The sequence below is a fragment of the Typha angustifolia genome, chromosome 15 (genome assembly GCF_048772165.1).
Source record: "Typha angustifolia cultivar Huaian chromosome 15, ASM4877216v1, whole genome shotgun sequence".
In the NCBI taxonomy this organism is placed as follows: Eukaryota; Viridiplantae; Streptophyta; class Magnoliopsida; order Poales; family Typhaceae; genus Typha; species Typha angustifolia.
Window position 1 is genome coordinate 18,381,947 of NC_133253.1, and position 26,624 is coordinate 18,408,570.

At 35.9% G+C, this 26,624-nt stretch overlaps 4 protein-coding genes across 6 annotated transcripts; 3 read left to right on the forward strand and 1 right to left on the reverse strand.

Moving 5' to 3' along the window:
• Nucleotides 1-1,992: 1,992 nt before the first annotated feature.
• LOC140779568 (MADS-box transcription factor 22) lies at nt 1,993-7,820 on the forward strand. 3 transcript variants are annotated; one of them, XM_073124688.1, is made up of 9 exons: nt 1,993-2,279; nt 2,357-2,744; nt 4,149-4,227; nt 5,940-6,001; nt 6,090-6,189; nt 6,274-6,315; nt 6,609-6,650; nt 6,753-6,910; nt 7,590-7,820. In XM_073124688.1, exons 2-9 carry the CDS (start codon nt 2,563-2,565, stop codon nt 7,612-7,614), a joined length of 690 nt encoding a protein of 229 aa, XP_072980789.1. In that variant the 5' UTR covers nt 1,993-2,279; nt 2,357-2,562; the 3' UTR covers nt 7,615-7,820. The 3 variants fall into 3 exon arrangements, with proteins under 3 accessions (XP_072980789.1, XP_072980791.1, XP_072980790.1); XM_073124690.1 differs by having other exon boundaries at nt 2,499-2,744; XM_073124689.1 differs by having other exon boundaries at nt 2,505-2,744.
• A 1,848-nt stretch (nt 7,821-9,668) lies between these two features.
• LOC140779433 (peptidyl-prolyl cis-trans isomerase CYP40) lies at nt 9,669-15,254 on the forward strand. The gene is made up of 10 exons (XM_073124494.1): nt 9,669-10,152; nt 11,215-11,715; nt 12,027-12,114; nt 12,202-12,254; nt 13,467-13,571; nt 14,223-14,298; nt 14,386-14,423; nt 14,539-14,619; nt 14,775-14,875; nt 14,960-15,254. The coding sequence occupies exons 1-9, from the start codon at nt 9,955-9,957 to the stop codon at nt 14,790-14,792; spliced, it is 1,158 nt and encodes a 385-aa protein (XP_072980595.1). The 5' UTR covers nt 9,669-9,954; the 3' UTR covers nt 14,793-14,875; nt 14,960-15,254.
• A 738-nt stretch (nt 15,255-15,992) lies between these two features.
• LOC140779083 (uncharacterized) lies at nt 15,993-21,980 on the reverse strand. The gene is made up of 8 exons (XM_073124045.1): nt 21,697-21,980; nt 21,205-21,477; nt 19,801-20,084; nt 19,383-19,511; nt 17,902-18,024; nt 17,691-17,798; nt 17,398-17,576; nt 15,993-16,397 (listed from the first exon to the last, which is right to left on the reverse strand). Exons 1-8 carry the CDS (start codon nt 21,827-21,829, stop codon nt 16,274-16,276), a joined length of 1,353 nt encoding a protein of 450 aa, XP_072980146.1. The 5' UTR covers nt 21,830-21,980; the 3' UTR covers nt 15,993-16,273.
• Nucleotides 21,981-22,188: 208 nt separating this feature from the next.
• LOC140779084 (uncharacterized) lies at nt 22,189-24,797 on the forward strand. Its single transcript, XM_073124046.1, has 3 exons — nt 22,189-22,504; nt 23,247-23,759; nt 24,316-24,797. The coding sequence occupies exons 1-3, from the start codon at nt 22,313-22,315 to the stop codon at nt 24,358-24,360; spliced, it is 750 nt and encodes a 249-aa protein (XP_072980147.1). The 5' UTR covers nt 22,189-22,312; the 3' UTR covers nt 24,361-24,797.
• The last annotated feature ends 1,827 nt before the right edge of the window (nt 24,798-26,624 follow it).

Here is a 26,624-nt window from a genome sequence, read left to right on the forward strand (position 1 = left end):
GAAGGAGAATAGCGTAACATACGCACTAGAATACCGTTGTAGAATTATGACGACCAAATTAATTTTTAAAATTTTTTGCCAATAACTGCCTGCATTTAAAATCTATTGCGAAGCGAACTTCATCCTCTTTTAACAAATTTATAAATCAACTCCTTGTTTACAGGCACATTTGCGAAAACCACCTCCTTAGTACAAAATCAAACTTTATTACATATTTTGAGAAAATATCCTTCAGAATATTTATTGGCAAGGTGAAGGAGAACAGTATAACACACGCTGCAGAATACCGTTGTCGAATTGCCGAATTAATTTTCAAAAAATTTGCAAATAACTGTCTGCATTTCGAATCTTTTGCGAAGAGAACTTCATCCTCTTTTAACAAATTTATAAATCAACTCCTTGTTTATTGGCACATTTGCGAAAACCACCTCCTTAGTACGAAATCAAATTTTACTATATATTTAAAAAAAATATCTTTCAGAATATTTATTCGCAAGGAGAAAAAATAGAACAATTTTATTTATTTCAAAAAAATGTCCTTTTAAATAAAAGTCTGATAAAAAAAGTTTAGGATTTAAACACTGGTATGCATTTATTAAAACTCTAACTTATAGGATAAAATGTAAACGTTGAATAGGAACAAGTCTGACATATGTCTTTCTTCGTTCATCGTGCATGGTAACAGATAAAAGAGCTCTATCTTCTTTTTATTTTCTTAGAACGAATTACAAAGGACTTTATCAAACGACATGTTTAAATAATATTTATTTAAAATATAAGATGAATATAAATAGTGAGCCATCTAAGCCTTGAAGAGAAAGAGGACGAAAGTGTAATATAAGTCCACATAATCCACACTATAGCTAAATGATTAATTACTAACTACGAAGGTCAATAGGTACCGCATATAATCATTGTCGTATTGTGAGAGAACTCGACTAAGTTACATTAAAAGAGTAGTGAATAGAGCAAACTATGGGATTAACTACTAATTTAACTTCCACCAGTTTGAGAGATCAGCAACGTCAAATATATAAACTGCACTTAAGAGTAAAATTATAGTCACTAGCAATATTCTTAAAGAGATTCTCAAGCATCGAAGTAGCGTAAGTATGATTAGCATAAGTACTCAGTAGGAAAGAAAAATCATATGTACTCATGCAGCTATTTATGCTCCGTAAAAAAATAATTATATTATTATAAAAAATAAAAATATATTAAATATTCATATAGATACGCATCTCTATGCTAAATATTTAATAAGTAAACAGAGACGAGTCAATTAAAATAGAAGAATATCATTGTTCTTGTTCTAGGTCAGCTAAATAATTTGTGGCCGAATTGTTTTTTTCCTGAAACAATGAGAGAAGAAATAAAAAGAAAAAATTGATAATTAGAAACAGTGAGAGTGGGATCTTGGGGTGAAGACTGTTTGTTGATGAGAGTTTTAAGATTCATCGATGTTGTGATCCTAGTCCATGATTAATTAAGACAAAGCGAAAAGTCTAAGATTCGGCATGTGAGGCGACATTTAGGATAAAATTGGAAAATACACCTAAATACGAAAAAGAGCCTACAATCTAACCTCCGCTGGTGGCATTTTGAAGGAGGGTCACACTCTACTTTATCGCCTTTATTATTGATAATATTAAAATTATTTGTATTATTCTAAGTTAATCTGGTTGCCGATTGGTTTATTAAAAAAAAAATCGACTTCGAATGTACTTGCAATGATTTTTTTTTTCAAAATTTATTTAAATTTTGGTTTGTAGCCAGGAAATTAAACAAAACAACCTCAAAAGTCACGACCACGACTTTGCTCTTGGCGAGAAACTGAGAGTGGAAAACGGAAGCGTCCACGTGGAAGAAATGGAGCCGCGGCTCACGTGTCACCTACATCCGCCCGTCTCATTATTTCATAGTGTATGTATGGATATATATACATATAATTTTTAAAACACCTCGTAGTATTTGATGCGGTCATCTTTTCCGTACCGCATCATTACTCTCCATTAATAGTTGATTATATCCGGCTGCAGCATCGGCAGCGACGAGAGAGGCAGAGGACGCTACAACTGGCCAAGTGGGAGGGCCAGCTTGCAGGAGGTGATAGAAAGGCGATTTAGAGCTATTCAGCGACGCTCTCGCTCCCCATGACTCCTCCGCCATAAAAGGCGATCCAAGAGGCTCCTTCCTCTTCCTCCTTTGCTTTCCTCTTCTCTCCTCTCCGCTCCTCTTCGATTGGCCCTTGGTTTCTTCCGAGGAAAACCCGACCTCAGGTGAGCTCACGTGGTACTACTGCACCACAAACCCATTTCCTAAGTATTTTAATATGCATTTCCCCAAGTGCATCTAGGGTTCTGATTGGCGGGTGCTTAATTTGGAAACGTCGCGCTCTTTTTTCTAACCCAAAGTGGCGCATCTCTATCTGCGTGCGTGCTTTATTTTACTAACGCGAAATAATACTGGCTTGCAATTCTTGTTGGTTGGAACTCGAGATAGAGAAGAAAGAGAGAGAGAGAGAGAGAGAGAGAGAGAGAGAGAGAGAAAGAGACTAAGAGAATGGCGAGGGAAAAGATCCAGATCAGGAAGATCGACAACACCACGGCACGGCAGGTGACGTTCTCGAAGCGGCGGAGGGGGCTGTTCAAAAAGGCGGCGGAGCTCTCCATTCTCTGCGACGCCGAGGTCGCGCTGATCGTGTTCTCCTCCACCGGCAAGCTCTTCCAGTTTGCAAACTCAAGGTACTACTACTATTTATTTTTTTCTTCCAACGACTGGCTACCCTAAAGTAAGAAGAGACGAAATTATGCAGGATAACCGTCCGACTTGGATATTTGGGTGTGAAATTACAAAGTTACTACAGTCTTTTCCTATATCGCCTTGTTGGGTTCTTCTTCCCGTTTGTTTGGTTTTCCTGGTGTCTAGGAAAGAGGGAAGTGGTTTATGCTATGTTATTCTTCTAGAAAAACGAGTTTTCGGATTTGGTATGGCAGAATATTTTACGTGGGTTTTGTTTAGATTTATTTCTGTAGGATTTTTTTTGCTTTGTTTTTCCTTGGTTCTGTAGGTACTTGTAGGTTGGTGATCATTAGGGTGGCATAAGGGTCGCGGCACGAATGAGTAAATTTTGATTACTGTAGAGAATCATCTGCTTTCTTTGTCTGTAGCTAGGAATTAAAATTTAAAAAAAGAAACTCCTAGCGTTTTGTACTTTGACAATTAACGGGAAAAGTAAGTACTAGATACAAAATAGCAAAATTTGTTAAGTTAGCGGGCAAGTAGGAGGTTTCTTGGTTTGCTTGTCAACTTGGTCGACTAAACAGTTATATTTCTCGTTTTCTTTTCCAGTATCATACTTACGATGGTGTTATGTGCAAGCATCGGCTTAATAGTAAACTTTGTGGCAATGATTTGGTTAATTTTTTTTTGCCAAGATAAGCATATTTTATGTAAAAACTCTTTGTCTCCTTAAAGACAATGAGCTCGAAATTCCACTGACTGTAAGACTTTGTTATGTCTTCAGACATTTCTTTCCAGTTTCGAACTGAAGATGAACCTGGGCCAAGTTGTCACCTCTATATAGCTGGTTAACTAGCCTGCACTTAAAAAACATCATTTGAGTTATTTCATTGTTGCACAAAAGGAAAGAACGTAAGCCTAATGAGTTATTTCAAGGCTGATTTCTGTTTTCTTCTCTCTTTTTTCTTTTTTCTTTTTTCTTTTTTGGAGATGATTCGATCTTCAGTTAAGTATACAAGCCCTTTGTTCTCGAGCTCATATTTTAGGGTTTTTTTGTTCAATTTTATATGGTCTGTCATTGCTCTTTCTCAAAGATTACTTCACTATGTTAATTTAGGTGATCATGATTCTTCAGTTTTTACTTAGCTCGTCAAATAGTTCATTACTTAATACTCAATGTAAACTTGTCAAAAGGTTGATAGTTGGGCGCAATATCGATGGTGTTTACAAAATCTAATTTTTATATGGAGCACATAGTATCATATACAATGTTTATAGAGCCACGTAGCATCATCAGGCTTTTCAATCAAAATTGTTATAGATTTTCTTTGTTTCTTGAACTCTCTTAGTAAAACACACTAATCAAGCACAGAGAAGTTAATGCGCTTCAATTTTTCTTTGTGCAGTATGAAGGACATTATAGAGAAACACAGCATACATTCGAAGAATCTACAGAAGTTAGATCAACCATCTCTTGACTTGAATGTAAGATATGGCATTTATCCTACCATGTAATAATGGTCATGTTGGTCGACATGCCTAGTGCCGATGGTGGCATAAAACCTGGTACAAGGTGTTCCAGTGGCACACCTCGTGTCAATTTGTGTTGACCGGTATGGATGCATGAGGTTTGAAAATAATTTTATTAATTCGAAATGGGTTCATTAGAGTGACAAATCTAAAATATCCTCTCTTTTTTATCATGCGACAAACATGAGATATCATGTGAAGCTTTTTTTCGATTTTGATCATATTATAAAGTATACAATCATATTAATGTTCAATCGCTAATATTAGTTTTAATAAAATATTCAATCTTTAAAGATAAAATATTATAATATAGGCTTAATTTATATATTCAAACCAAAAACTAAAGATTGATGTTTCAAACACGCAAAATCATCTTTAAATATATTTAATTTTTATTAAAAATGTGTCAAAGATGTGCTGACGCATGCCGATGGCACACATGGGCATACTGGTTAGCACGTTCCATACCGACTGACATGGCCATCAATGCTACTATTGACCATTACTATCTCAGCTATATGGATTTGTTTGGCATTGTGCTTGAGAAAAATAATATAATGAAGAACTCGTTTGGTATGTTTTCCTTTATGCACAACAATAGATTGAAATTGAAGGAACTAGACAATGAATAACCAAATAATACTCTTCAAAGTTCTATGACAATATGCTATATTACTATGTTCTTAATCATTTATTTTGTGGTTGATAAAGCTTTATTATTTGGATTCTTTACAGCCTTTGCTATGTAAGTACAGCACAATATTAATGCTATATAAGTACAAGAACATTTACTTGAATATTTGTGATTGAACTCTCTTATTTTCTCACAGTAGAATGTGAAAATTGAAGGGTTACTCTCTGCTCAGTAATTTGTGCATGTATGCACCTAATATGTAGCATAGATATCTTATATTCTATACTGAGAGTTGCAATAAGTTAATGCAGCAAATCATAATTTAATGGTAAGAAGACTTACTAGGGAATCAAAAGAGCTAGAATCTGGATACTAATGAGAATACAAAGCGTTTTGATATAAAAGGGAGTTACACAACCTATATTTAATGGTAATCAATTATAATTCATCTTTCTTCATCCGGATCTATAAGATTCTGGTTAATAAATTTGGATAACTCATTCTTGCTAATTCATTTCAAAATTTCAGAACACCCTAGATGATATGTATGTGCAAAAATTTAGGACTCCTATGAGGCTATGACCAAAATCATGTAAAATTCAAATTAATATGTTTAATTCTGCATTTTCCATATTTGTCTAATTTACAGTGAAACACAAAGATATATTTGGGGACAATTTTCTTTTAAATATTTTAAGTAGAAATGTTCACATTAACAGTTTTATCAGATGCTAGGTGGTTTTTTTTTTTCTAGAATTCTAGTAACATTATTGTTTGTCCATTCATGATATTCGGTTCTTCTAGCTCAAAGAGTGTTGAAGTTCTTTAATTATCGGCCAGTTGGCAGTTTATTGTATTGTCAGATACTCAGATTATCTTGCTATTATCCAAGTTAACTAGTGGTTGAGCAGTTATGGTATGTTACTGTTCCTAATCACGCAGCAACTATCATGGCTGTAGTCATGAATTATCACATATATTGCATTACCTGTGTAACAATGTCAGTTACCAGATCTAATTTGCTACTGTGCAGTTAGAGAAAGGCAACTGTACAAGTTTGAGCAAACAAATTGCGGAAACAAGCCTCCAGCTGAGGTTTGCCTTATATTTTACCAGTTGACTTTGTATGGTTTGCATGTACCAGAACTGTGTGGTTTTCTTACATTTCTTCATTCCATTGTAGACAAATGAGAGGAGAGGAACTTGACGGATTGAGTATAGAGGAGTTGCAGCAGCTGGAGAAAAATATTGACGTTGGTCTGACGCGCGTTCTTCACAGAAAGGTATATCACCCAATGAGAATAATTCCTCCCTCTTAACGATTCCTAGGATATGGATGATGATGTATACTTTTCAATTCATTTCAGGATGAAAAGCTCATGGAGCAGATAAATTGTCTTCAGCAAAAGGTTAGAAAAGAAACTCCTCCAATAAAGGGAAGAACATATTTTTATCCAAGAAGAAATTCATTTCTTTTTTATAATTCAGCTACTGATCTACATTGACATTATTTTGGTCTTCCTGTCTTCATAGTGACTGGTAGGATTTGCCGAGATTCTTAATTTGCAGAAGTTTATTTTACAATGGATGTTGACTTGTAGTTATCAACATTTGAGTACTATTCCTATGTATATATAAATGATGACAAATTGCCTCACAGCATTAGTTCCTCATTATGTATGCTGCATTGGTGATCTGACAGGGGGTAGAACTGATGGAAGAAAACATGCGACTGAGGAATCAAGTAAAATTCATCTAATACGTACCTGCATTTAACTTCATCCTATCTCTTCCACCTCTCTCTCTCCCCCCCCCCCTCCCTCTCTCTTATATGTCCCTGGTGCAGATATTGCAGATACCAAGTATTGGAAAACAAGCTGTGAATGAAACAGAAAATGTTATTGCTGAAGATGGGCAGTCCTCTGAATCCGTGGCAACTGCATCACACTCAGGAGGGGGATCGCAGGATTACGATGACACTTCTGATACCTCTCTCAAACTAGGGTAAGTTAAAACTTTAAATTTGAAAAACTCTGTAGAAATTACTCCGATGCTTACGGAATTTACATGCTATTATGGGATTAGTACGTAATTTCCAACAAAATTCCAGAATGCAACAGTTTGACCTTACCCCTTACAATGTTATATATAGGAAAAGAAAAGGGATAAGTAGGATTGGAAAATGATCTTCACCAATGGCATTAGACTAATGTTCAAATTTGACTTTACATTTATTATCTGACACCAAAAATTAATTGGGAATCTGGTATACTATTATTGACATATTCTCTTCAAAGGATGCTTTTATTTTTCAATTTCATTTTTGCACATGCAAGTTTTAGTGAGTCTTAAGGTAGCGTATGGATGTGGTATAAATCGGTTTAGACATGTAATGTTTGGATGTAAATTAATTGATGAATGAGGAGAAGAGAAATAAAGAGATAAAAGAGAGACTAGAGGAAAAGAAATATTAAAATGATAATTAAAGTGATATTTCTTTTTAAGGGTAACATGATGATTATATTATATTGATAAAATGCAAAATATTAGATGGAAAAGAAGATGAGAGAGAAATATGTTTTGCTAAACTAGTTTTGAAACTATTACTATATTTTAAAAAAAATTATGCTGTGCCATATCCAAACGAGCCTAAGCTTTTGTCTTACTTCCCGTCCTCATGTAGGTTGGGTTGTTTCGGCTGGAAGTGATGAGATCTACCATACACAACTCAGGATCCAATTCACCCACCAAGATGGATCGTTTCCCCTTGCATATCAAATCGAATGTGAAAAAAAGAAATCAAATACCGCAATAATGCACAGTTGGCCACAGCTTTGAATGCTTGCTTGTTTGTGAACTTGACATATGAATTTTATGACTATTGGTGTGATCCTCCATCTAAATCATAAACTCAGGCAACTCTTTTTTTTTTTGTGCACTAAATACTCTTCGTTTTGTCGAAGGCAATGTTCAGTGTTCTCCAATGGTATCACTTCATCTTCTCGGTTTTCGAGTTGAAAGGAAAAGCAAACAAAAAACGTTTGGGTAGAGCCAGGAGATAGAACTATTTGGTTCCTATTATGCATTTAGGAATTGGAAAGGTTGATCAAAATATGCACTTGCTTGTCGGCCTAACACGATTTCCGTAGAATCCTTGCCTAATTTCCAATGTTCTATTACTGTAGAACAATTATTAAAATTTGGCGATCATTGAACGTATTCAACAAGTTAAAAGCATTCTTCAGCACACTGCACACAACTGGCCTCAAACAAGAAGTTTGAATTTGACTATACCACATGTATTTGTTGTCCTCCATATAATAATAGGCTATAATCCTCAGGATTTCACTTGGGCACTTTAGAAATTAAACAAAGATATCATGGCTATCAGATTACAGCTGATTCGTGCTTCTCCACTATAGGGCTGTAAGTGGTGGGCACTGTTCAATGGACAACCGCCAAAGGTTTTAATTTTTCCTGGGCTCACTGTTAAACAGTGGCAGTTGGCGTTGCTACTATTCTCTTTACTAATTTAAAGTGGGAAATTAGTTTAGGAATAATTTTACTTAGACTACAGTTTCTAATTTCTTTTTACCATTTACACTTTCTGAATCATATATTTTTAGTTTAGAAGGTGTAAGTAAATTTTTTTACTATTAAGAATTCTGTAGATTATCCACGCTGATCTCACAAACAGTGTACTAATACTTAGGTATTTCTTTTGTGTATGTATAGCATTCAAAAACTTCTTATTCATTTATATTAGTTAATTTATATAGATATCTATATAAAAATAAAGATTTTAAGAGATACCTAAGCAAAAAACTATACATATAAATATTAATTTTAAAATAGTAAATACATAAATAAAAAAATTAAAAGCAAAAAATGAAAAGAAATCTTAATTAAAATAAAAGGCTTTCCTTTTGGACGTGAATTATATGGTTGTTAGGGGAGTACTCTGAATCCCACTTTGATGTATCCCATTCTAATTTTAGACACTTGGAAAAGATAAGGCTCGAATGTATCAGGGCGTACGTCGGTACCTCATATTTTTGTTCATCCAGTGTCGGTGGTGTCTGGTCCTTCACCATCACCGTCACCATCACCATCAATGGGAACGATACGGATTAGGAATTAGATAATAGATATATAAATATCACTGTGGATAAATCTATACGCAAATCACGCATTCGTTCCTTTTGATTTATCGTGCAAAGATTTGATCAAAGCCTAAAGAGTATTCCAAACCCCCCTCCCCCCAAAGAAATGCCGAAAGAGTACGTATCTTGCATTGCTAGTTGTTACTTTTTCTATAAAACTAGCAAGTTGCAACCAATACTTTTTCCTATCTCGCAACTCGCAAGCAGTACCTTTTCTTTTATTTCTCATTCATAAAAGAATATCATTATTTTTCCTAGAAGGACTAACACTACTGTCTTATTGCAGCAGATCCGACTTCAGCTTTTACAAACTTACCTCCTCACAAAAGAAAAGGAATACATATATATTATATTATATTTTGCCAAATTTAGATTCGACCACTTTTATAAAAAGCCGAGTTTAGAAGAGTGAAATCCAAGAGAAGGCCCAAGCTAGCCTTTTTCCAGCCCAATTAGCAACGAGTCATACACAACTGTAGTCATCAAAACCCTCGCCCGACTCCAGTAAATGACAAAAATCTCTTCCCCTCACGCTGACTACTTCAACCCCAGGGCTGCTGAAATAATTACTCATGAACCAAATAAAAACACATCGATTGTTCCAGAAGCACTGATAGAGGAGAGAGAGAGAGAGAGAGAGAGAGAGGGAGAGAGAGAGAGCTGCTCCAGTGTCCAAGCGCACTTCGTGGGGGGAAGGGGGGGCCACCTACCACTCATAAATCCGACACTTATATCACTACCCAAAATATTAACGCCAATATTAATGCCCTCCCCTTCTCTGGGTTCCGGTTACTTATTTGAATCGAATAAGAAGCGCTGCTGTTTTGGAGGCGGAGGCCGCCATTGGAATCCGAGCGAGAAAAATTAGGGTTTCTACCTGGGGCAATGGAGGGCGGTGACGGGAACCAGGTGGCGGCGAATCCACGATGCTATCTGGACTTGACCATAGGCGGGGAGATGGAAGGGAGGATCGTGGTGGAACTCTTCGCGTCGGTGGTTCCGAAGACCGCGGAGAACTTCAGGGCGCTGTGCACCGGGGAGAAGGGGGTCGGACCCAGCACAGGGGTCCCTCTTCACTTCAAGGTACCTTTGCTTTTCCTACCGCTTCTTGGGTTTGCCCTTGGGGTTTTCTCGAATCGGATGGCTGCGGAGGTTGCTTCTCCGTGGGATTTCTCGGTTTCGATGGGGGTATTAATGTCTTTTTCTGATTGTTGTCGCGTGGATTTGGTATGCTTCCGCTCTGAGCTTGTCAGTGGAGGAATAGAAGAGTGTTCAAATATTGTAGTTCTTGGGTTTCCTTTTATTTTGTGCTCTTCCCTATTTACTTCTCCTTTGTCTTAGTTTAATTTTTATATTATCTTGACTAATCGTTGTTGAATATGAAATTGGGATTGTTTTTTTCCTTTTAATAATGAGCTAGTTTGCTGTAGAAAGCAATGCAACTCATTCAGTGTCTTCGTGTAGATTTATATTTCATTCCTGCACAATAGCAGGAGGGCTACTATTGTTGGTACGCTTATATTTAATTATATGCAACTTGTGTTTTGCACAATATTTAGATCTCTAAATTTAGTTTGAACAGCGGAGATAAGAACTGTGAAACAAGAACTAGCAACTCGTTGCACAAACATTAACAGGCAAGCTACTGGACTTCAAAGAAGGGATAAATTGCGATAAAGTACAAGGCATTAAACTTAATTTTCTACTTAGGATTGAAATGCCCCCCTCCTTTTTCTTTCCAGTGGAGTTGTTCTTTATTATCTTAAAACTTTGTTATAACTCATGTTTGCACGATTTAAGGTTTCTATTTGTGGCATATGTGAATCTCATATACTTAAGGATGTGATTTAACACGAATCCATTTCTGTAAGCATATGATTTTTTTGTGCCGCTTAAACCCATTCTGTTTTCCTCTATATTTTGGTAACTTCATGACCTCATTTATGAAGATTTTTTATATGTTAAATGGGACTGATTTTACAAGCAATTCTGCACTTCTTTGTGTATTGCTCTTTCTAACACTTCAACCCAGAACAAGGAAGACATCTTGCTGTGTGCAATCTAGAACTTAAGTTTGATTTTCGGTTTTTATTTACTATGTTATGTTGACTATGCTTACATTTCGGTTTATAACTATATTTTCAGGGAACATGCTTTCACCGAGTCATCAAAGGATTCATGGTACAAGGTGGAGATATTTCTGCTGGTGATGGAACTGGAGGGGAGTCCATATATGGACTAAATTTTGAGGATGAGAACTTTATATTAAAGCATGAAAGAAAAGGAATGCTATCAATGGCTAATTCTGGTCCGAATACTAATGGTTCTCAGTTCTTCATCACTACTACACGTACCTCTCATCTAGATGGAAAGCATGTTGTCTTTGGGAAGGTTCTTAAGGGAATGGGCGTGGTGCGCTCAATTGAGCATTCTCCTGTTGGAGATGGTGATCGTCCGGCTGTTGATGTTGTAGTTGCTGACTGTGGAGAACTTCCAGAAGGGGCTAGTGATGGAGTTTCAAATTTTTTCAAAGATGGTGACACATATCCTGATTGGCCAAATGACCTCGATGAGAAGCCCAATGAGGTCTCTTGGTGGATGAATGTCGTGGAGTCTGCAAAGACTTTTGGAAATGATAACTTTAAGGTTGATAATATTGAGAATGTTGTTTTAGTTATGTTCTCTTTGCTTTTGATTTTCTATTACTTCAGAATAGTCTTTTAAATAATAATGTTCATCACTTTTTTTTTTTAAATGTCTTTTAATGGTGATGCAACTTGATAATGTCAAAATTGCATACCTTTGGAAAATGTTGATGCATAAAGTCAACTATTCTCTGCAGCATCCTTCAGTTTTTCAGAAAGAGTTTTCTTTTGTTTACATCTGGCAACATATTTTTTTAGTTTGTTCTGTTGGTTATCTAGTTACTATTAACTTTAGAATTTTCCTTCATGCAGAAACAGGATTATAAGATGGCTCTGAGAAAATACAGGAAAGCTTTGCGCTACTTAGATGTTTGCTGGGAAAAGGAAGAAATTGATGAAGGTATTTATCTTTCAGAATACTCCTTTTTTTCTCCTAAACTTTATAATAACTTGAAAATATATATTTTCCAATATTGTGCATGTGCAGAGAAGAGCTCATTGTTGCGAAAGACTAAGTCTATCATACTCACAAATAGTTCTGTAAGCTTTTCTATCCACAGTAACTTTTTGAATAGTATCACACTATCACTAGCTAGCCTAAGATCAATGCTGAAGATCTAAAAGTTGGGGATGTGGTGACCTAGTATTTCTTCTATCAGCAAGTTTGACTGTACCAGTTTGTACAAGCACTTTGATAATTGTTTTGGGGTGCACACTATATTTCTGAAATGTAGAGGCTGCTTCCTGTTGCTTCTGGTTTATGCATTTTACTGGTAATTTATTTCTAATCACTTTCACTGAATATTTGAGTTTAATATAATTAACCTATAATCTAAGCAAAACGCAAATACATTCTTGTTAAGAACTATAACAGGCTAGTAACATCTACTAATTAACTAACATGTATAATAATTTTAAATTTCAGAATCAATCTCCATACTAAAATATTGTACGAGATGCAAAAGCAGTTGCGCCACCTAAGTGGATCCTAGTTATATCATATTTAAGGTGGGAGCTTAGGTTTTAAGGCGGAAGTTTTTTAAAACAGTGTGATGCAGGGAATATGTATTCTGATTTTATCAATCACCTCCTGTCCTGACAATAGATTTATCACTTTTAATTGTTAAATGCTTTACTATGTAAAAAGAGCATTTGTGTTAGTACAGAACTAAGAAGAGAGAGGGCTGGAAAGAGAGAGGCGAATTCTTTTGGACTCAACTCATACAATATTGGCCTGATAGGTGCTATCCCAGCTTTGCCTAGTTTGGAGGGCTTCAATATTCCTCTATTTCCTAACAAGTCGATTACTTTGTCAACATGAGAATGCAAGTAGTTTTTTCTTAAAAAAGAAAAGTTAACATAGATGCTTTTTGAGGAGCTGACCAACTGCTTATGCTGCTCGCAAAGATTCTTCCAGTTGTTGTCATTGAGAACTAATTAATGTAGGTTTGGACTTTTGAGTCAAGAATCCACATTGATCACCAGGTTTTCCACGGTCGTGTATAAGGAACATGGTAGTTATTTTGCTAATTTTTTTTTGCTTATACTGTTATAGCTGGTGATATGTTGCTTAATCTCTCGCTAGCGGGTAATTATCATACTAATGAGAATGCAATTTCTCAGTGCTCTCTTTTGATGAACGCATACTGTTCACTGACCATGCTATTCTTCATTGCTTAGTCTTAATTTACAAGCTTTATTAGTTTATTCTTCATCTATTCCTCTCAAGTCTTTGATGTTTTTATGTGGTAGGCTTGCAAGTTGAAATTAGGAGATTTGAAGGGTGCCTTGTTAGACGCTGACTTTGCATTGCGTGAAAGAGAGGGTAATGCCAAAGCTTATTTCCGCCAAGGTCAGGTTAGTATATGCCGTCTGATGATTCTCGTGTATTTTGCATCTAATATGTGAGTTGATGCTTCTGTGTTATTTAATTAGTGGAGTGACTGGAGTTTCTTTAGGTATTTTGGATGAATTGTTGTTAAATAATACACCTTTTCAGTTGATATGTTCTGTTTCATCTTGAAATTACTTAGATAGCGTTTCTTCAGATTGTTTAAGGTAATGCTTGAATGCGACCTTACCTCCATGTCTGTGATAACTAGCTATCCCTTCTTACTCACTAGTTGGTAAATGTATTCATGTTTTTGTTGCTATGGTAGAGTATAAATGTGAGAATTGTTGGTAAATATCTTCTGTATTGCTGACAAGACAAGTATAGACTAGCCGTTTGCAATTCGGAAGCACATATTTAGATTATGCAGAATACCAAGCTGAATTTTGAAGAGAAAACTTCTAAGTTTAACAGCTATGTAGATTCACACACTGACGTAGCATGCAGAGCCACATACATCACGTACACACCAACATGTATGTGCTTGCATGTGCAAGCAGATAATTTCACTTGCCCATGACTTGATCATACTATCCATTTCAGATTTCTGTCTACTTGTGGTTTTGTTTACATTAGAAGCCAGACTTTTCTAATCAATTTCTTGTAATATTTATCAGGCACACATGGCACTTAATGATGTTGATGCAGCCGTTGAGAGCTTCAAGAATGCATTAGAACTGGAGCCTAATGATGGTTTATAGCAACTCTTCTTTTTTGATATATTTAGTTTCTATGTTATGTGCAACTGAAGTCGTTCTTTTGTGCTTGTATTGTAAATAGGGGGCATAAAGAAAGAGCTTACTGCTGCAAAGAAAAAGGTCAATCCTATGCATTTCCGTAGAGAGCCTTATTTCAAATATAACCTGACTTGAAAATTATATGTCACGTGCTTCCCAGTAATTGTGTGACTTAAATTGTTCAAATTATAAACAGATTGCTGACAGACGAGATCAAGAGCGCAGGGCTTATTCTAGAATGTTCCAGGTTGCAACAAAATCAGATGCAAATAATGGAGTAAGCTGTTTTATGTATACATACAAAGAACAGTTATTTATACATTTAAAATTTGTTCCTTTGGTACTGATTGATAAAGTTTTTGTAGAATTATTCAATATTCTCTATCCACAACAACTAACTGCTTATCTTCTAATTTCTTTGTTTTTTTGCAGGATAAGCATGCTGAATAACACAAGGTCCGGTCATTTTAGATGATTTTTCTGAAAGTTTATATTGACAAATACAACAGATTCCGAACAGAATGAATGTTCAGGTGATTTTCATTTCTGTCATGCTTATTTATTTGCAATACATCCATTCTTCACTCTGATTGTAATGTCTTTCCTATTTTTTTTAGGTCTGTAACTCTGACCACGGAAGAAAAATCGAGACCCCCCTGGGGAGAACCTATAAGAGAGAACACTTGGTTTTTTCTTTCACGAAACTAGTTAGAGGTGCACTGGAACATTGTAGCAAATTGATTGTCAGATGATCACTATTCTTACCAACATATTGTGCTTCTCCAAAGAGATATTTTCTTACTTCCTAAAATGTTTTCACTTGACATTTTGAAGATGCTTCACCCTTCTGTTTTTCTTTCTTTCATACGATCTTCTTTTCGTTTAGTTTTTGCTTGTGATATTTTACGACAATTCAGGTCTTCTCTGGCGTCTTTCTGCTTCGGAAGTTGAGCTTGCTTTTCATTATGTTAGTTTAATGGTGCTTATTGATGAGATGCTTTGCCGGGAAAACCGTCTTCAAATCTATTTGTTGTGCAAAAGCTGAATCCGAGGCAAATCTATCTATTCTTCAAAATTGGGGAAAGCGAGGGAACAAAACTTATCTATTCAAAGCTTTTATACCGCAAAATTTTACAAGGGACAAATTGCCATGACAATTTTTTGTGAACGGGAAAATAATAAACCATGTTTTAGGAAGAATAGGCTTAATTAGATTCCAAAATCAGATAAAAAAAGGTAAAGTAGCAATTTTAGCGGTTAAAATAAGTGTTAATATTAGATAATTATATTTTAGGAAAAATGGGTACTAGTCTACTGGATGTCATACCCAGATTAAAAGGTAAGATAGTAATTTAGCGGTGAAAGGAGTATTTATATTAGGTTACTATATGTTAAGAAAAAGAGATTTTATATATTAAAATTATATTAAAAGTGTAAAATAGTAATTTTAGTGATCAAAACAGATATCAATATTTGGTAACCATATTTTTCGGAAAAAAAAATGAATATTATATGTGCAAACAAGTTAGTGGGCACTTTTCTTATATAAGTTCAGCACAATTAAAAATAATTTAAATAATATTATGTAGGTATACTTCATAAATCTACTACTAAAAATTATTTTTGTCAATTGACATACATTATCATCAATTTGTAAAACAATATCATTATTAAGGATCACTTTAATTTGAAATTATATTACATCAAGTGTAATCACAATCTTACTAAGCCAGTTTACAATCAAACATCATAATAGTCAAAATCAATTTAAGCTTTCTTTTCAAATTAAAAAAATAAGTATAACTAAACTAGTTTAAGAGTTATTCCCTATCAAACTGTCACCTTTGACGATGGGATATAGAAGATGCCTCCGTTCTTACAGTCTGACGTACAGAGAATCCTGAAAAATTGCCATTCTGATTCTACACCGGTTAAATATTGTAGTTGTCTAAACCCAGATCCCTCAATGCAGCGGTTGCAGCGTCCTTGCAAGTCTCGTGAACTCCCTTGGCTTTCCTAATGAGCTTCTCGATGCCATTATTAAGAAGAATTGTCCTGCAGAGACGGGAGGTTAAATATATGCGATTAATAAGACTAATTGAGTTGCAGGAATAAGATGAGGTAAAATAACTTTTCAAGTTTTATAAAATCTTTAATATGAACTCTTATCGGTTCTCTCAAAATCATTTCTGGGAGGTATTCATGAGCTCTTGTGTGCTCGTAAAACTATTTGTTCAAAAGAAGTCCATCACGAGAATGAATGATGACCACAAAAGGATGGAGCAGGTCAGGTGAGAAATGGTCCAGTTCAACAAAAACTTCATCCTCTATAATGGGAAGTTCTGGTCCGAGATAGGTTAAAAATGATCCTCCACGATAAGTTTTAGAGAAAGTAGAAACAAGTATTTTTCTTTCAAGAAGTTTCACGTTTCAACAGCTGCATCTGTATTTTCTAGAGATGTATTTCCAGATACCTATTATGGAGCACATGGAAGGACATAAAAGAACAAAGTGCAAAGACAAAAAGGACCACTTGGCCAGTCCTACTGTTCAACCTGACTCATGAGAGATCAACATGGATTTAATGCATCAATCAGATGGAAATTCTCAAAATGGTAGATATTCCATGAAATTGGATTAATATGATGCTTAAGGAAATTCATTTCATGGCTTATATACAAAACAGGAACATTTAAAGAAACACCCAAAGAAAATTGAAGAAAAACAAAGGCAAGTGATTCCTTACAACTAATTAGAGCTACAGAAGTCAATAATCAGAAGTTAGAACCTGCAAAGTTTAGTCAGAATATTTTAGTTTCAATTTTACTGCTTCACATCTCATTGGATGGATTTCATTTGCCTATGACTTAGAAACAAATATCTCTTCGGTTGACAATGTTTCAAAAGTTACGAGGATTTGAGACATTTTTAGCCATATAAAGAGAACCAATTAATTTCATTAACAATTTCTGTTGACGACTAGACAAATTCGGTTAAAATTTTGTCAATCAGATCTGGAACTTTTTCTCTTGAATCTAGAAAGTTAGAAACCTACCTGTTTTCTGGATTTCTAACCACGAGATTGCGAATCATAAGACAAGATTGTCTCTGCATTTGGTATGAACTAGGAAACTTTTGCATTGCTTGGATCGCAAGATCTCCAGCCCCTGCTTCTATTGCACGGGCTGCATTTTCTGGCGACCTTAATGAGAGGACAGTTATAATAGACATAACCTGCATCACAAAGAGTTTGATTCAATTTTAGTATTTTACACATTTTCAGTTATAAAGCTAAACATGCTTTAAAGTGATTGCTATACTTCTACAGTCTTCATGGTTTTGAAGTACCTCTTGGATTACTGATGGATCTTCAGAAAATCGGGACGATAACTTCATTAGTCTATCCAGACCATTCAGTTGAACAATAGCACTCTTGTTTGCATCACTTCCTGCCAGCTTCAGACAGATAGAACTCATTATTGAATGAAAATATTCATAACAGGCTGATTGATCCTTAACAAACAAAAGTATGCAATTGATAGTTGATAAGCAATTAGACCTTAGAAAGCAAAGAGCAGCAAGCCCTTGCAACAATTTTGTTACCATGTTCACCACTGTCATCAATACACTTAAGTGTTACATCAATGCCACCATTTTCAGATATAGATTTACATATGTCATCCTGCAAAAAGGAAAAGAGGGAAGGGCAAAAAGATTACAATACTTCATAATTAACATCATTTGTCATAAAATTTATTGGATTTTTTCTTTTTGCCTCTAAGGATAAAGGTTTGATCATAAGGATCAGAAGAAATACTTAAAACCCAAGCAAGATGAATGCAAGTTTAAAAAGTTGTTCTTCCAAAGAAAATGCGCACATGTTGGCCCTTTTGGAGTATTCATGGAACCACATATGAGAAAATAATGCTAAAAACATGATGTGATTTGGATTTGATTGGATCACCTTGAAGGATATTGGGCTCATTGGGTCAAGCCAACTTATCTTGGTTTAATCATTTGTTATTTTTATTCACCTGCTATTTTGATAGAGTCCTACTTAACTCAATCACTTGCTAGTTTTGGTCTAATTGGTTAAATCATTTAATTGTAATTGGAATTTGAGTCCAAGTCAGATTGGCCTCTATAAATATGTGGAGAGCAGCCTATTTATGATTATCGAATTATTGGAGTTTATCTTTATTCCTAATCTCTCCTCTCCTCTCTATCTTCCTCACATTCTCCCTATCTCCCTCAAGTCCTTCAACCTAGTCGTCGCCCACCACCAAGGCCAATGCCCTCCTCCCTCCTTTAACTGTCATACCACCCTAGATCCTTGGCATTGGCCTCTCCCTCCTCCCTCCTCTTCCCTTCTAATCTCAAATTTTGATCATTCACCACGTCCTCCCTCAGTAGCCCACTTAACAACACCAACCATAGCCCCAAGCCACATCACCCATCATCACCACCTTGGCCTCCAGTCTATACTCCCTTAATAATCCAAGGTTAAATCCCGATTATACCCTAAATAAAATCCAAATATGAATAGCATCTGGATATCAAAAACGTAGATCAAGATATTATGAAGCCAATCGATCTAGTTTCATAATTTTTCAGCATCGTATGAATATTTCGTATATATTCTCTCAAATCTCTGATTAAAATTTCTGCAACGAACACACCTCTTGACCAGGGACAAATTAGAAAATAATGCTAGAAATTCCCTATCTCTTTGTAAAATTAATAGCCGTTAAACAAACAAACCGACAAACATCTAAGTTGCAAACAAACGTGTAGGGTACAACAAATTAAAATGATAATGGTATACCAAGTGATCCTTCTTGACGATGTAATGTCACTGAGCACATCCAAATCCAGTTTGAATGTAACAAGCATAAGACTCCTACGACGTGCTAATTTTATCTCATCTCATCCCTTTATTAGAATGGCTAGCTTTCCATTCTATCAATGGAGTCAGAAAATGTTCATAAATTAGTAGGAAATAAAGAGGTAGTCATTTATATTTGAGTTCTGCAAACTTACATTGACAGCAATTGCCTTTAAAGAAGCACATGTGGAAGCTAAGCGAGCTGAATCTACTCCCACTCGAAGTACATCAACAAGAACATTAGCGACCCCAATTTTTGCAAATTTTCGAGCATATCCATACACCTGATTTTCAGAACTACAATTAATTTAAACCCTGCTGATATGGTATGCGCCTCTGAATAAAAGACTTCACAATTTATAGAATTTCAGCTAGAAGAAAGATTGCATGAGCATAAAATGGATGTAGATAAGGTATGATGCAGGAAAAATCTGATGCTCCTTTAGGTATAAGTTATCATCTTCAACGTGCAAAGTCTTCCAAGGTAGCAGAATTGTGTAAGATAAAGTAGAACAAAAGGCTAAGATGAGGTTATCAATACATGCTCTATATAAGAATCAGTTGGACAATTACTTGAGAAGCCAGCACACGATTGTCATCGGGGGTTAAAAGAATGCGTATGGCATCATATATGTGTTGTACATCATATTTAGATTTCTCCCTCAAAATCTCCATGATATATTCATCGAGCTTCAAGTCCATAAATGATTCCTTTACGATTTCATTACCAGCTGAGGCAGCTGCTACAACAGCAAAACCACTATCCAATAGGTTTAAACATTCAGAACTTCCATGGAGAATATCAACAACAATTTTAGGCCCACCACTTTGCCGAAATGATTCACTGCTTTGTACATCTGTAGATGAAGTCAAACATCAAAATGAGTGATGCTGGATGAATGGCATCGTTTAATTGAAAAAAGAAGCTATCTACGGACAAACTTTTCATAGAGATTTACCATCATATATATGCAGGAAGAAGATGATTCCTCTTATGAGTACTTATACCAGTGAAATAAAGCCATGAAACATGAAGCATGGTACAGTTCCATCTAATTTGAATTTGAAGAACCCTCTAAATAAGTTTTGACTTAACAAAGGAGTAACATTAGTTCAAAACAATGGAAAAGTAAAAGAATATTTAAATATTGAATCGGACAGAAAAATTGACTCATAGAGACATGTGGTCCCATTTATAGGTTGCAAGGTTCATTTCCTGAACAATGTGCACGGGAGTTTGGAAAAAAAAAACACAAGTTCATCTTGATAGTACAGGCCAAGATTAGCAACTTCTACGGGAGATGCTGCCCATTTTGTGCAGCCTGATAACTCACAGGCTGAAGACTACCATGAATTTAAGGAAAGATAGTAAAAATTGGAGTATAGATATTTAACCTTCCATGAATAAGTATGAAAAAATGAAGACAACTACGACACTCAAAGGATGATGTTAGAACATTTATATTCAATTCACTTGAACTTCTGTGTCATCAGTTAGAACGGCCGGAAACTAATTAACCTGCTAATCTTACTTCAATAGACACATAAATGTATTCAGATTATTTTCTATTGGGTCCTTATTATGCCAATATGGGGCTTGCATTTAGGAGACTACAAAATATGTCTTTTCCTCACTGAAAGAATCATAACAGCACAATTTGGTCTGTGATGGGGAGATTGTGTCCTATAAGATTCAGGCAGATAATTCATTGCCAGCTTCTACTTTCAAGGTACTGTATGCTAATCAGAAAATACTAACTAGAATACATTGTATCTTGTGAGTAATGCTGGATTAAGGATTTACTTAGAACCATGTAATTAAGAAGAATTTACCCTCATAACTGATCAGATTAAGTAGACAGTATGATAGTTAAAAAATGTAGAAATTATGATTCATCAAGTTAAAAGTCAAAATCAACACATTACTGCAACAAGACAAATTTCAATCACAGGAGAGGTCAGATACGATGCCCTTACCACAGAGGATGGAGCTCAGAGCCTTCAAGGCCGAAGTAAGCGGTCTATCAAATTTAACATCAAGTGAAGAACATAGCGAGGTGAGTAGTTCTACTCCTCCATTCTTTATTGCAATGGATGCATTATCCGAACCCTCAGTAGAGCACAAATCATACAGTTTATCAAGCATCTCAATCATTTTCTCAAGATTCTTGTTGTTCTTTAATCCATCTATCAACTGAATCACAGGATTATCCTTCACACTGTTCACTCCAGGAATGCACTTAATGATCCCTGCAAAAGAGCAAGATCATAACGGAAAACGAAATCAAACTAAGTAAATCTACGTAGTTTATTTTAATCCTCATCGGAAAGATTAGATCTCAAATAGTCGACGAAATCAGCAATGCGAAGTGTTGGATCCAAGTCGGATCGCATTGCTAGGAGTAGAGATCTGGTAAACATCACATAGAAAGATAATTCTAGAGAGGGGAGATAGGGTTCAGAACTTACCTGAGAGGTCGACGCCTTGAAGGGTTAGGGTTTCGATCGCGTCTTCGAGGGCTTCGTCGGGTTCCATGCCGAGGTCTTCCATGTTCTCCTTCACCAACGCCTCGAAGGCTTCCTGGGAGATGGCGCGTCCCATCGTTGAAGCTTTTACTACTCCCGGCGAGGTCCTTCTATACGAGAACTGTGGTAGAGTAGAGAGAAAGGCGATAGCTAGAATTTGGCACTCAGTCCTACGCCGGTTCCTTCGTTCGTTTATTTTCAAGTGTTCGAATTCTAGCGTAGTAATAGAATGGAAACGCACCTGTTCCTATATAAGGGCCAAACAAAACACACCTATTATTGCGAACAGTTTCGACGCTCACCTATTTACCGAATTATTCTCAGAATTAAACCTCTTTAACATCGTTAGTACTGCCTTTTGTCAACCTAAAAAAAAGAAAAGAAAAAAGCATCGCTAGTCTTAGAACGAAATATTAAAGCAAAGTCGGTCTTCATTAGTGCCCTGGTCGCCGACTTATTCAATAACCAAGGTTTCCTTTGGTTCAGAGCCTTCTCTCTTCCTTGAGAGCCCTCAACGAGCGGATCGCAAGCGCGGTGTGGTCACCGTCGAAGAGCTCAAATGAGCGTCTTTGGCGGCGATAGCTGGGGGAGGGAGGTGCAGCAGCGGAAGAGGAGGGTGGACGATCTCATGCTCTATTCGTCTTCGTCTTCGTCTTCGTCTTCCTCCTCTTTCAAGAAGCTATCCAACGGCAAGTACGTCTGCCTCGTTTGCACTCACAACCCAATCGTCGATTCCCCTCTCATGCTATCCGTAAGTCTTCCTCTCTTCTCATTTCCTATATTTCCTTAATTTATAGATCTCTGTGATTACTTGATAGATTTTGACGGATCATTCTAGTAAACATCACATTTTAGTCAGCAAATTGGTAAATTGAACCAACCTTAGTCAATTATGTGCCTATATTTCAGTTGATTTAGGATAACTTTCCATAAGAAGTCTTTTATTGATCATTTATTTTTCTTCTGGACTCCGTTTAAACCCCAAAATACTATGTTGTTGCCATGAAGGAACAATGGAGCTCCTCCTGCGATATTCTTTTGAAACTAATATGTGAATATGAGCTGGCCAAAATCTAGAAACAAGGGATCAAGCCAATGGTGGAACGATTTCAAGATGATCTATGCCTTTAAACTAAATTTCGCAAAAAAAGGTTAAAATGATTTATTTTCAAAACATCTTTTAAGTAAATTCAAGGTAGGTGCCTTGAAGTTGACTTTTTGATTGATTTGATGGATATAGGAAAGTTGGTGGATCTCTCTACTTTTATTTATACATGGTGACATTTTGTATTTATGCATGGATAAAGAAGGTGCTTCCTCTAATTTACCCGAGATGACTCTTTGAAGGTTGAAACATGATGAGAAGCTCTTCAATGTATACTGATTCCAACGCTTTCTCATGCATTTACTTGTTCATTTTTTGTCATCTGTAAACATAGAAGGTCATATGTTCTTTGACCACTATCATATTTCTAATTACTCTAGCTTGACAGATGCATAACAAGGGGTCTCGCCACATTGCTGCAGAATCTAGGCTGAAGGAACAAGAATTATCAAAGCAGGAAGAGTTAAACAAGAGACTAGCTTTATCAGGAGATTCTACTCTCTTGTCAACTTCTGATAGCTCTGTTCCTCCTCTAAAGCGCTCCAGTATTCAAGAGAAACCTTTAATCGAACAGACACGGAGAGCTATCTTGGAAGCACAGACAAGCAAATTTAATGATCTTAATGCCAGAGATGGCTTTTATGATGGGAAAATATTAACAAACATTTTGGTCAAGGCCCCAGAACTATCTACCTCTTGTAGTTCTGTAAAAAGGACTTCTGCAAATTCTAGAATTGATGAGTCTAGCAATGTTGCTACAAAGTTAGTGGGCACTGAAACTCATAGTAAGATGCTTGTGGACTGGCATATGGAACTCCATAAACGTCAACAAAAGGAACTCAAGTTTACAGCTTCTGGATGGAAGCGTGATTATCATGGAAAGTGGTATCGAGATGAAAATGTGAGTTTCCTCTTTTCACTTTTTTTTCCCTAATATTGCTTAAAGATCTAATTGTCAAAGTTTCTATAGAGTATAAACTATAGTGGAGATAGAATAAGAATTTAGGAAATCTGCTGGAAGAGGAGACCTAATTGTGTGCTTGTGCTTCAAGAATATACTTTATGGTCACAACAAATCTTGTAATGATATGGCACTTGGATTTAAATCTCAAATATCTGACCAGCAGTGGCATGAAATGGGATCACACTCAAATTTTCCAGTATTTTGATAAAGAGGTTGTACCATTTGACATTGTTCTTGTAAGAGTTAGAGTGTTTCTGATGACTTTCTGCTGATAAGATCTGTTAATACAGTTTTGTTTCCAGAGTGAGGTATTTAAACAAATGTGGCCAGTTCTTATAACGGCTACTGCTGCATATCTTATATATATATATATATACACACGACATGTTTTGAGTCTTTTGAGGTTTTGTATCATATGGAAAAATTGTTCATTAATTTCTTTTAGTAGATGTTTAAGTTACACTATCTGATCAGGCACATCGACTGATGACAGGTTGAGTTTGACTCTGATGAAGAAGATCCGAATGTTTGCCTTTAAGTAAGAAAAAAAAAAATCAGCATATAACTTGATGGCTGTAACTGGAGCCCAGGGAAATAACACCCTTCTCTTACACATGCTGGTCCATCAAATCTGGTCTCCTAGTTATGCAATCTTGATCAGGGCCGTTCTGTTAAAGCGAGATTGGTAAAAGAAGATATTATGACTTCACTGATTATGATAAACTGGTGGCTCTATATTTTAAAATCCCATGCAACTGTTGATGTAGATTTTCGAAATCTATTTGGATTTGTACTTGCAAGGTGCAAGCATTCATGGTTTGTGATTCTGGATTTGCTTATTTTGTCACTTTGGCTGTATGTAGGCCACTTTTGGGCCTTGTAATTCAAGTTTGTATTGTATGCAGATTTCTGTAAATCATTACGTCTAATTATTCATTTGTTTCAACTGATATGCCGAATTGCGGCAGTTGTTTATCTGAGAAGCATATGGTGTTATGAATACAAAGCTAGGGTGCTAATATTGCTCATTCTTCTGTAGCCCATAAGTTTATTATGTATATCCTTGTCATTCCAAGAAAGATCAGCTGAAGTTTCTTTTGCTAAGCCATGTTGTTAAGAAGGAATACAGGCATACATACACACACAAGAAGTGTCTTCTTTCCTATGACATGCTTAGACACTAGTTTGGTTACCAGAGCTAATTTTGCATTTCCTTTTTGTCTCTCAAAGATAACAAAACGCGTTATTCAAATATCTAACTCTTCAAAATGCCATTAGGTGAGTTGATTACTTCTTTGAGCATCATAGTGCATATTGGAAGCTTGACTTAAAAGCCTTTTCCATATTTCAGAGTACTACAAACGTGACAATTATTTTGTTAACAATATCAAGCCGAGAATAATATATGCTGACCTCTGGAGAGGGATGATGGATGACATAACTACGTACTACATAGTTCATGACATAAATTGTGGATGCGCCTAATGACGTACTTAACCACCTAATGATGACCGTAAGCTCGACTTATTGATTGGTCTAACTCTACTTTTCTTTTTATTAACACTATAAACTTTGGTCTATTTTCATCTATTTAGGAAATGCACTGAACAAAACTCCTTTTGATTTCAAGTGGCATAGAAAAAGTTATACAACTCATAGCACTTCTCTCTTCTTTATTTTCCTTCTGCTACCAATTTCAATTAGACTAGTGGGAGTGGATGACGATGAAAGACATTCACACCGCTGGTATAAATCCATAATCTCATCGCAATATCGTAGCATTAATTGTGTGCATGGATTCCCCCGGGGTTCAACTTGAGCCCACCCGATTGGCTATTACTCGTGTAGAAGTAGCGAAATATATGCCAAGTTGTAACTTGAGATGCATTAGTTTACGGCCAGTTCATAGTCCTCGTTGGAAGCTTGTGAAGCCTTGTTATGTACTTCCAATAGAATCATCATTGTATTTTGTTAACAATATCGGAAACTACCATGCACGTATATATACGCGGTCCAAATGGCAAATGTTCATGTAAGTTGGATTGCTAGGGTTCGTGCATTGGCTCCGTCATGATCAGTTCGATCGTGCAGACTACATTCACGATGAAACATATGGCTTTGCATGGTTGATTCCTAAGTAATATGGTTGGAAGTTTGTAGATTGACTAGGACTTGTTTATTTTTATTTATTTATTATTCTTCCTTTTACCTAACGGATTTTGTCTTATTTTAACTAAGTTAGGTTACGTATTGATTGGATCAAGTCTAACTATAATATCTACTTATCAGGTACTTATTTTTTCTTTAACCCAACTTCCTTCATTCGAAAAGAAGAAGAATTTGGTATCAGGTACTTATGGTATGAAACAAGGTATTAAGCTGTATAATATGCATATCTCGAATTAAGTTTACTTTTAAAAAAAATAAAATTAAATAATGAGACTAACCAATTAAATTCAGAACTTAATTTTAAACTAAATAAGACCATATTAATGGTGGCTAGCATAATGTGCATCGGTTCAGATTGATTTGGGCACATGGTCGGATGTGTCATTGTATCAATAATATGCATTTAATGGTTATTGTCATGTTCAAAATCGAATATTGAGAGATCGTAAGACGAGCGTAAATGGTATCACCAGCTATTAGGTGTGTGTGGGATCGATGCCAAAATCGACATGCATCAAGTCCGCCCATTATGAATCCCAGTGCTTGTCAACCTTCCACCTTCTCAGTGAGGAGTGCTAGTCACGGTGCTCAGCTTCGATGGCGGCGGCGTGAGAGGGATCAATCCAGGAACCA

Coding starts and splice junctions, on each gene's coding strand:
- LOC140779083 (XM_073124045.1), bottom strand. CDS start 21,829: ATGGGACGCGCCATCTCCCAGGAAGCCTTCGAGGCGTTGGTGAAGGAG. Junction 19,512..19,800: donor ATCGTGTGCTGGCTTCTCAA/GTAATTGTCCAA, acceptor TCTGAAAATCAG/GTGTATGGATATGCTCGAAA. Junction 17,799..17,901: donor GCTGCTCTTTGCTTTCTAAG/GTCTAATTGCTT, acceptor ATCTGTCTGAAG/CTGGCAGGAAGTGATGCAAA.
- LOC140779084 (XM_073124046.1), top strand. CDS start 22,313: ATGAGCGTCTTTGGCGGCGATAGCTGGGGGAGGGAGGTGCAGCAGCGG. Junction 22,505..23,246: donor ATTCCCCTCTCATGCTATCC/GTAAGTCTTCCT, acceptor CTAGCTTGACAG/ATGCATAACAAGGGGTCTCG. Junction 23,760..24,315: donor AGTGGTATCGAGATGAAAAT/GTGAGTTTCCTC, acceptor GACTGATGACAG/GTTGAGTTTGACTCTGATGA.
- LOC140779433 (XM_073124494.1), top strand. CDS start 9,955: ATGGAGGGCGGTGACGGGAACCAGGTGGCGGCGAATCCACGATGCTAT. Junction 11,716..12,026: donor TTGGAAATGATAACTTTAAG/GTTGATAATATT, acceptor TCCTTCATGCAG/AAACAGGATTATAAGATGGC. Junction 14,424..14,538: donor TTACTGCTGCAAAGAAAAAG/GTCAATCCTATG, acceptor AATTATAAACAG/ATTGCTGACAGACGAGATCA.
- LOC140779568 (XM_073124688.1), top strand. CDS start 2,563: ATGGCGAGGGAAAAGATCCAGATCAGGAAGATCGACAACACCACGGCA. Junction 6,002..6,089: donor GAAACAAGCCTCCAGCTGAG/GTTTGCCTTATA, acceptor ATTCCATTGTAG/ACAAATGAGAGGAGAGGAAC. Junction 6,651..6,752: donor ACATGCGACTGAGGAATCAA/GTAAAATTCATC, acceptor TCCCTGGTGCAG/ATATTGCAGATACCAAGTAT.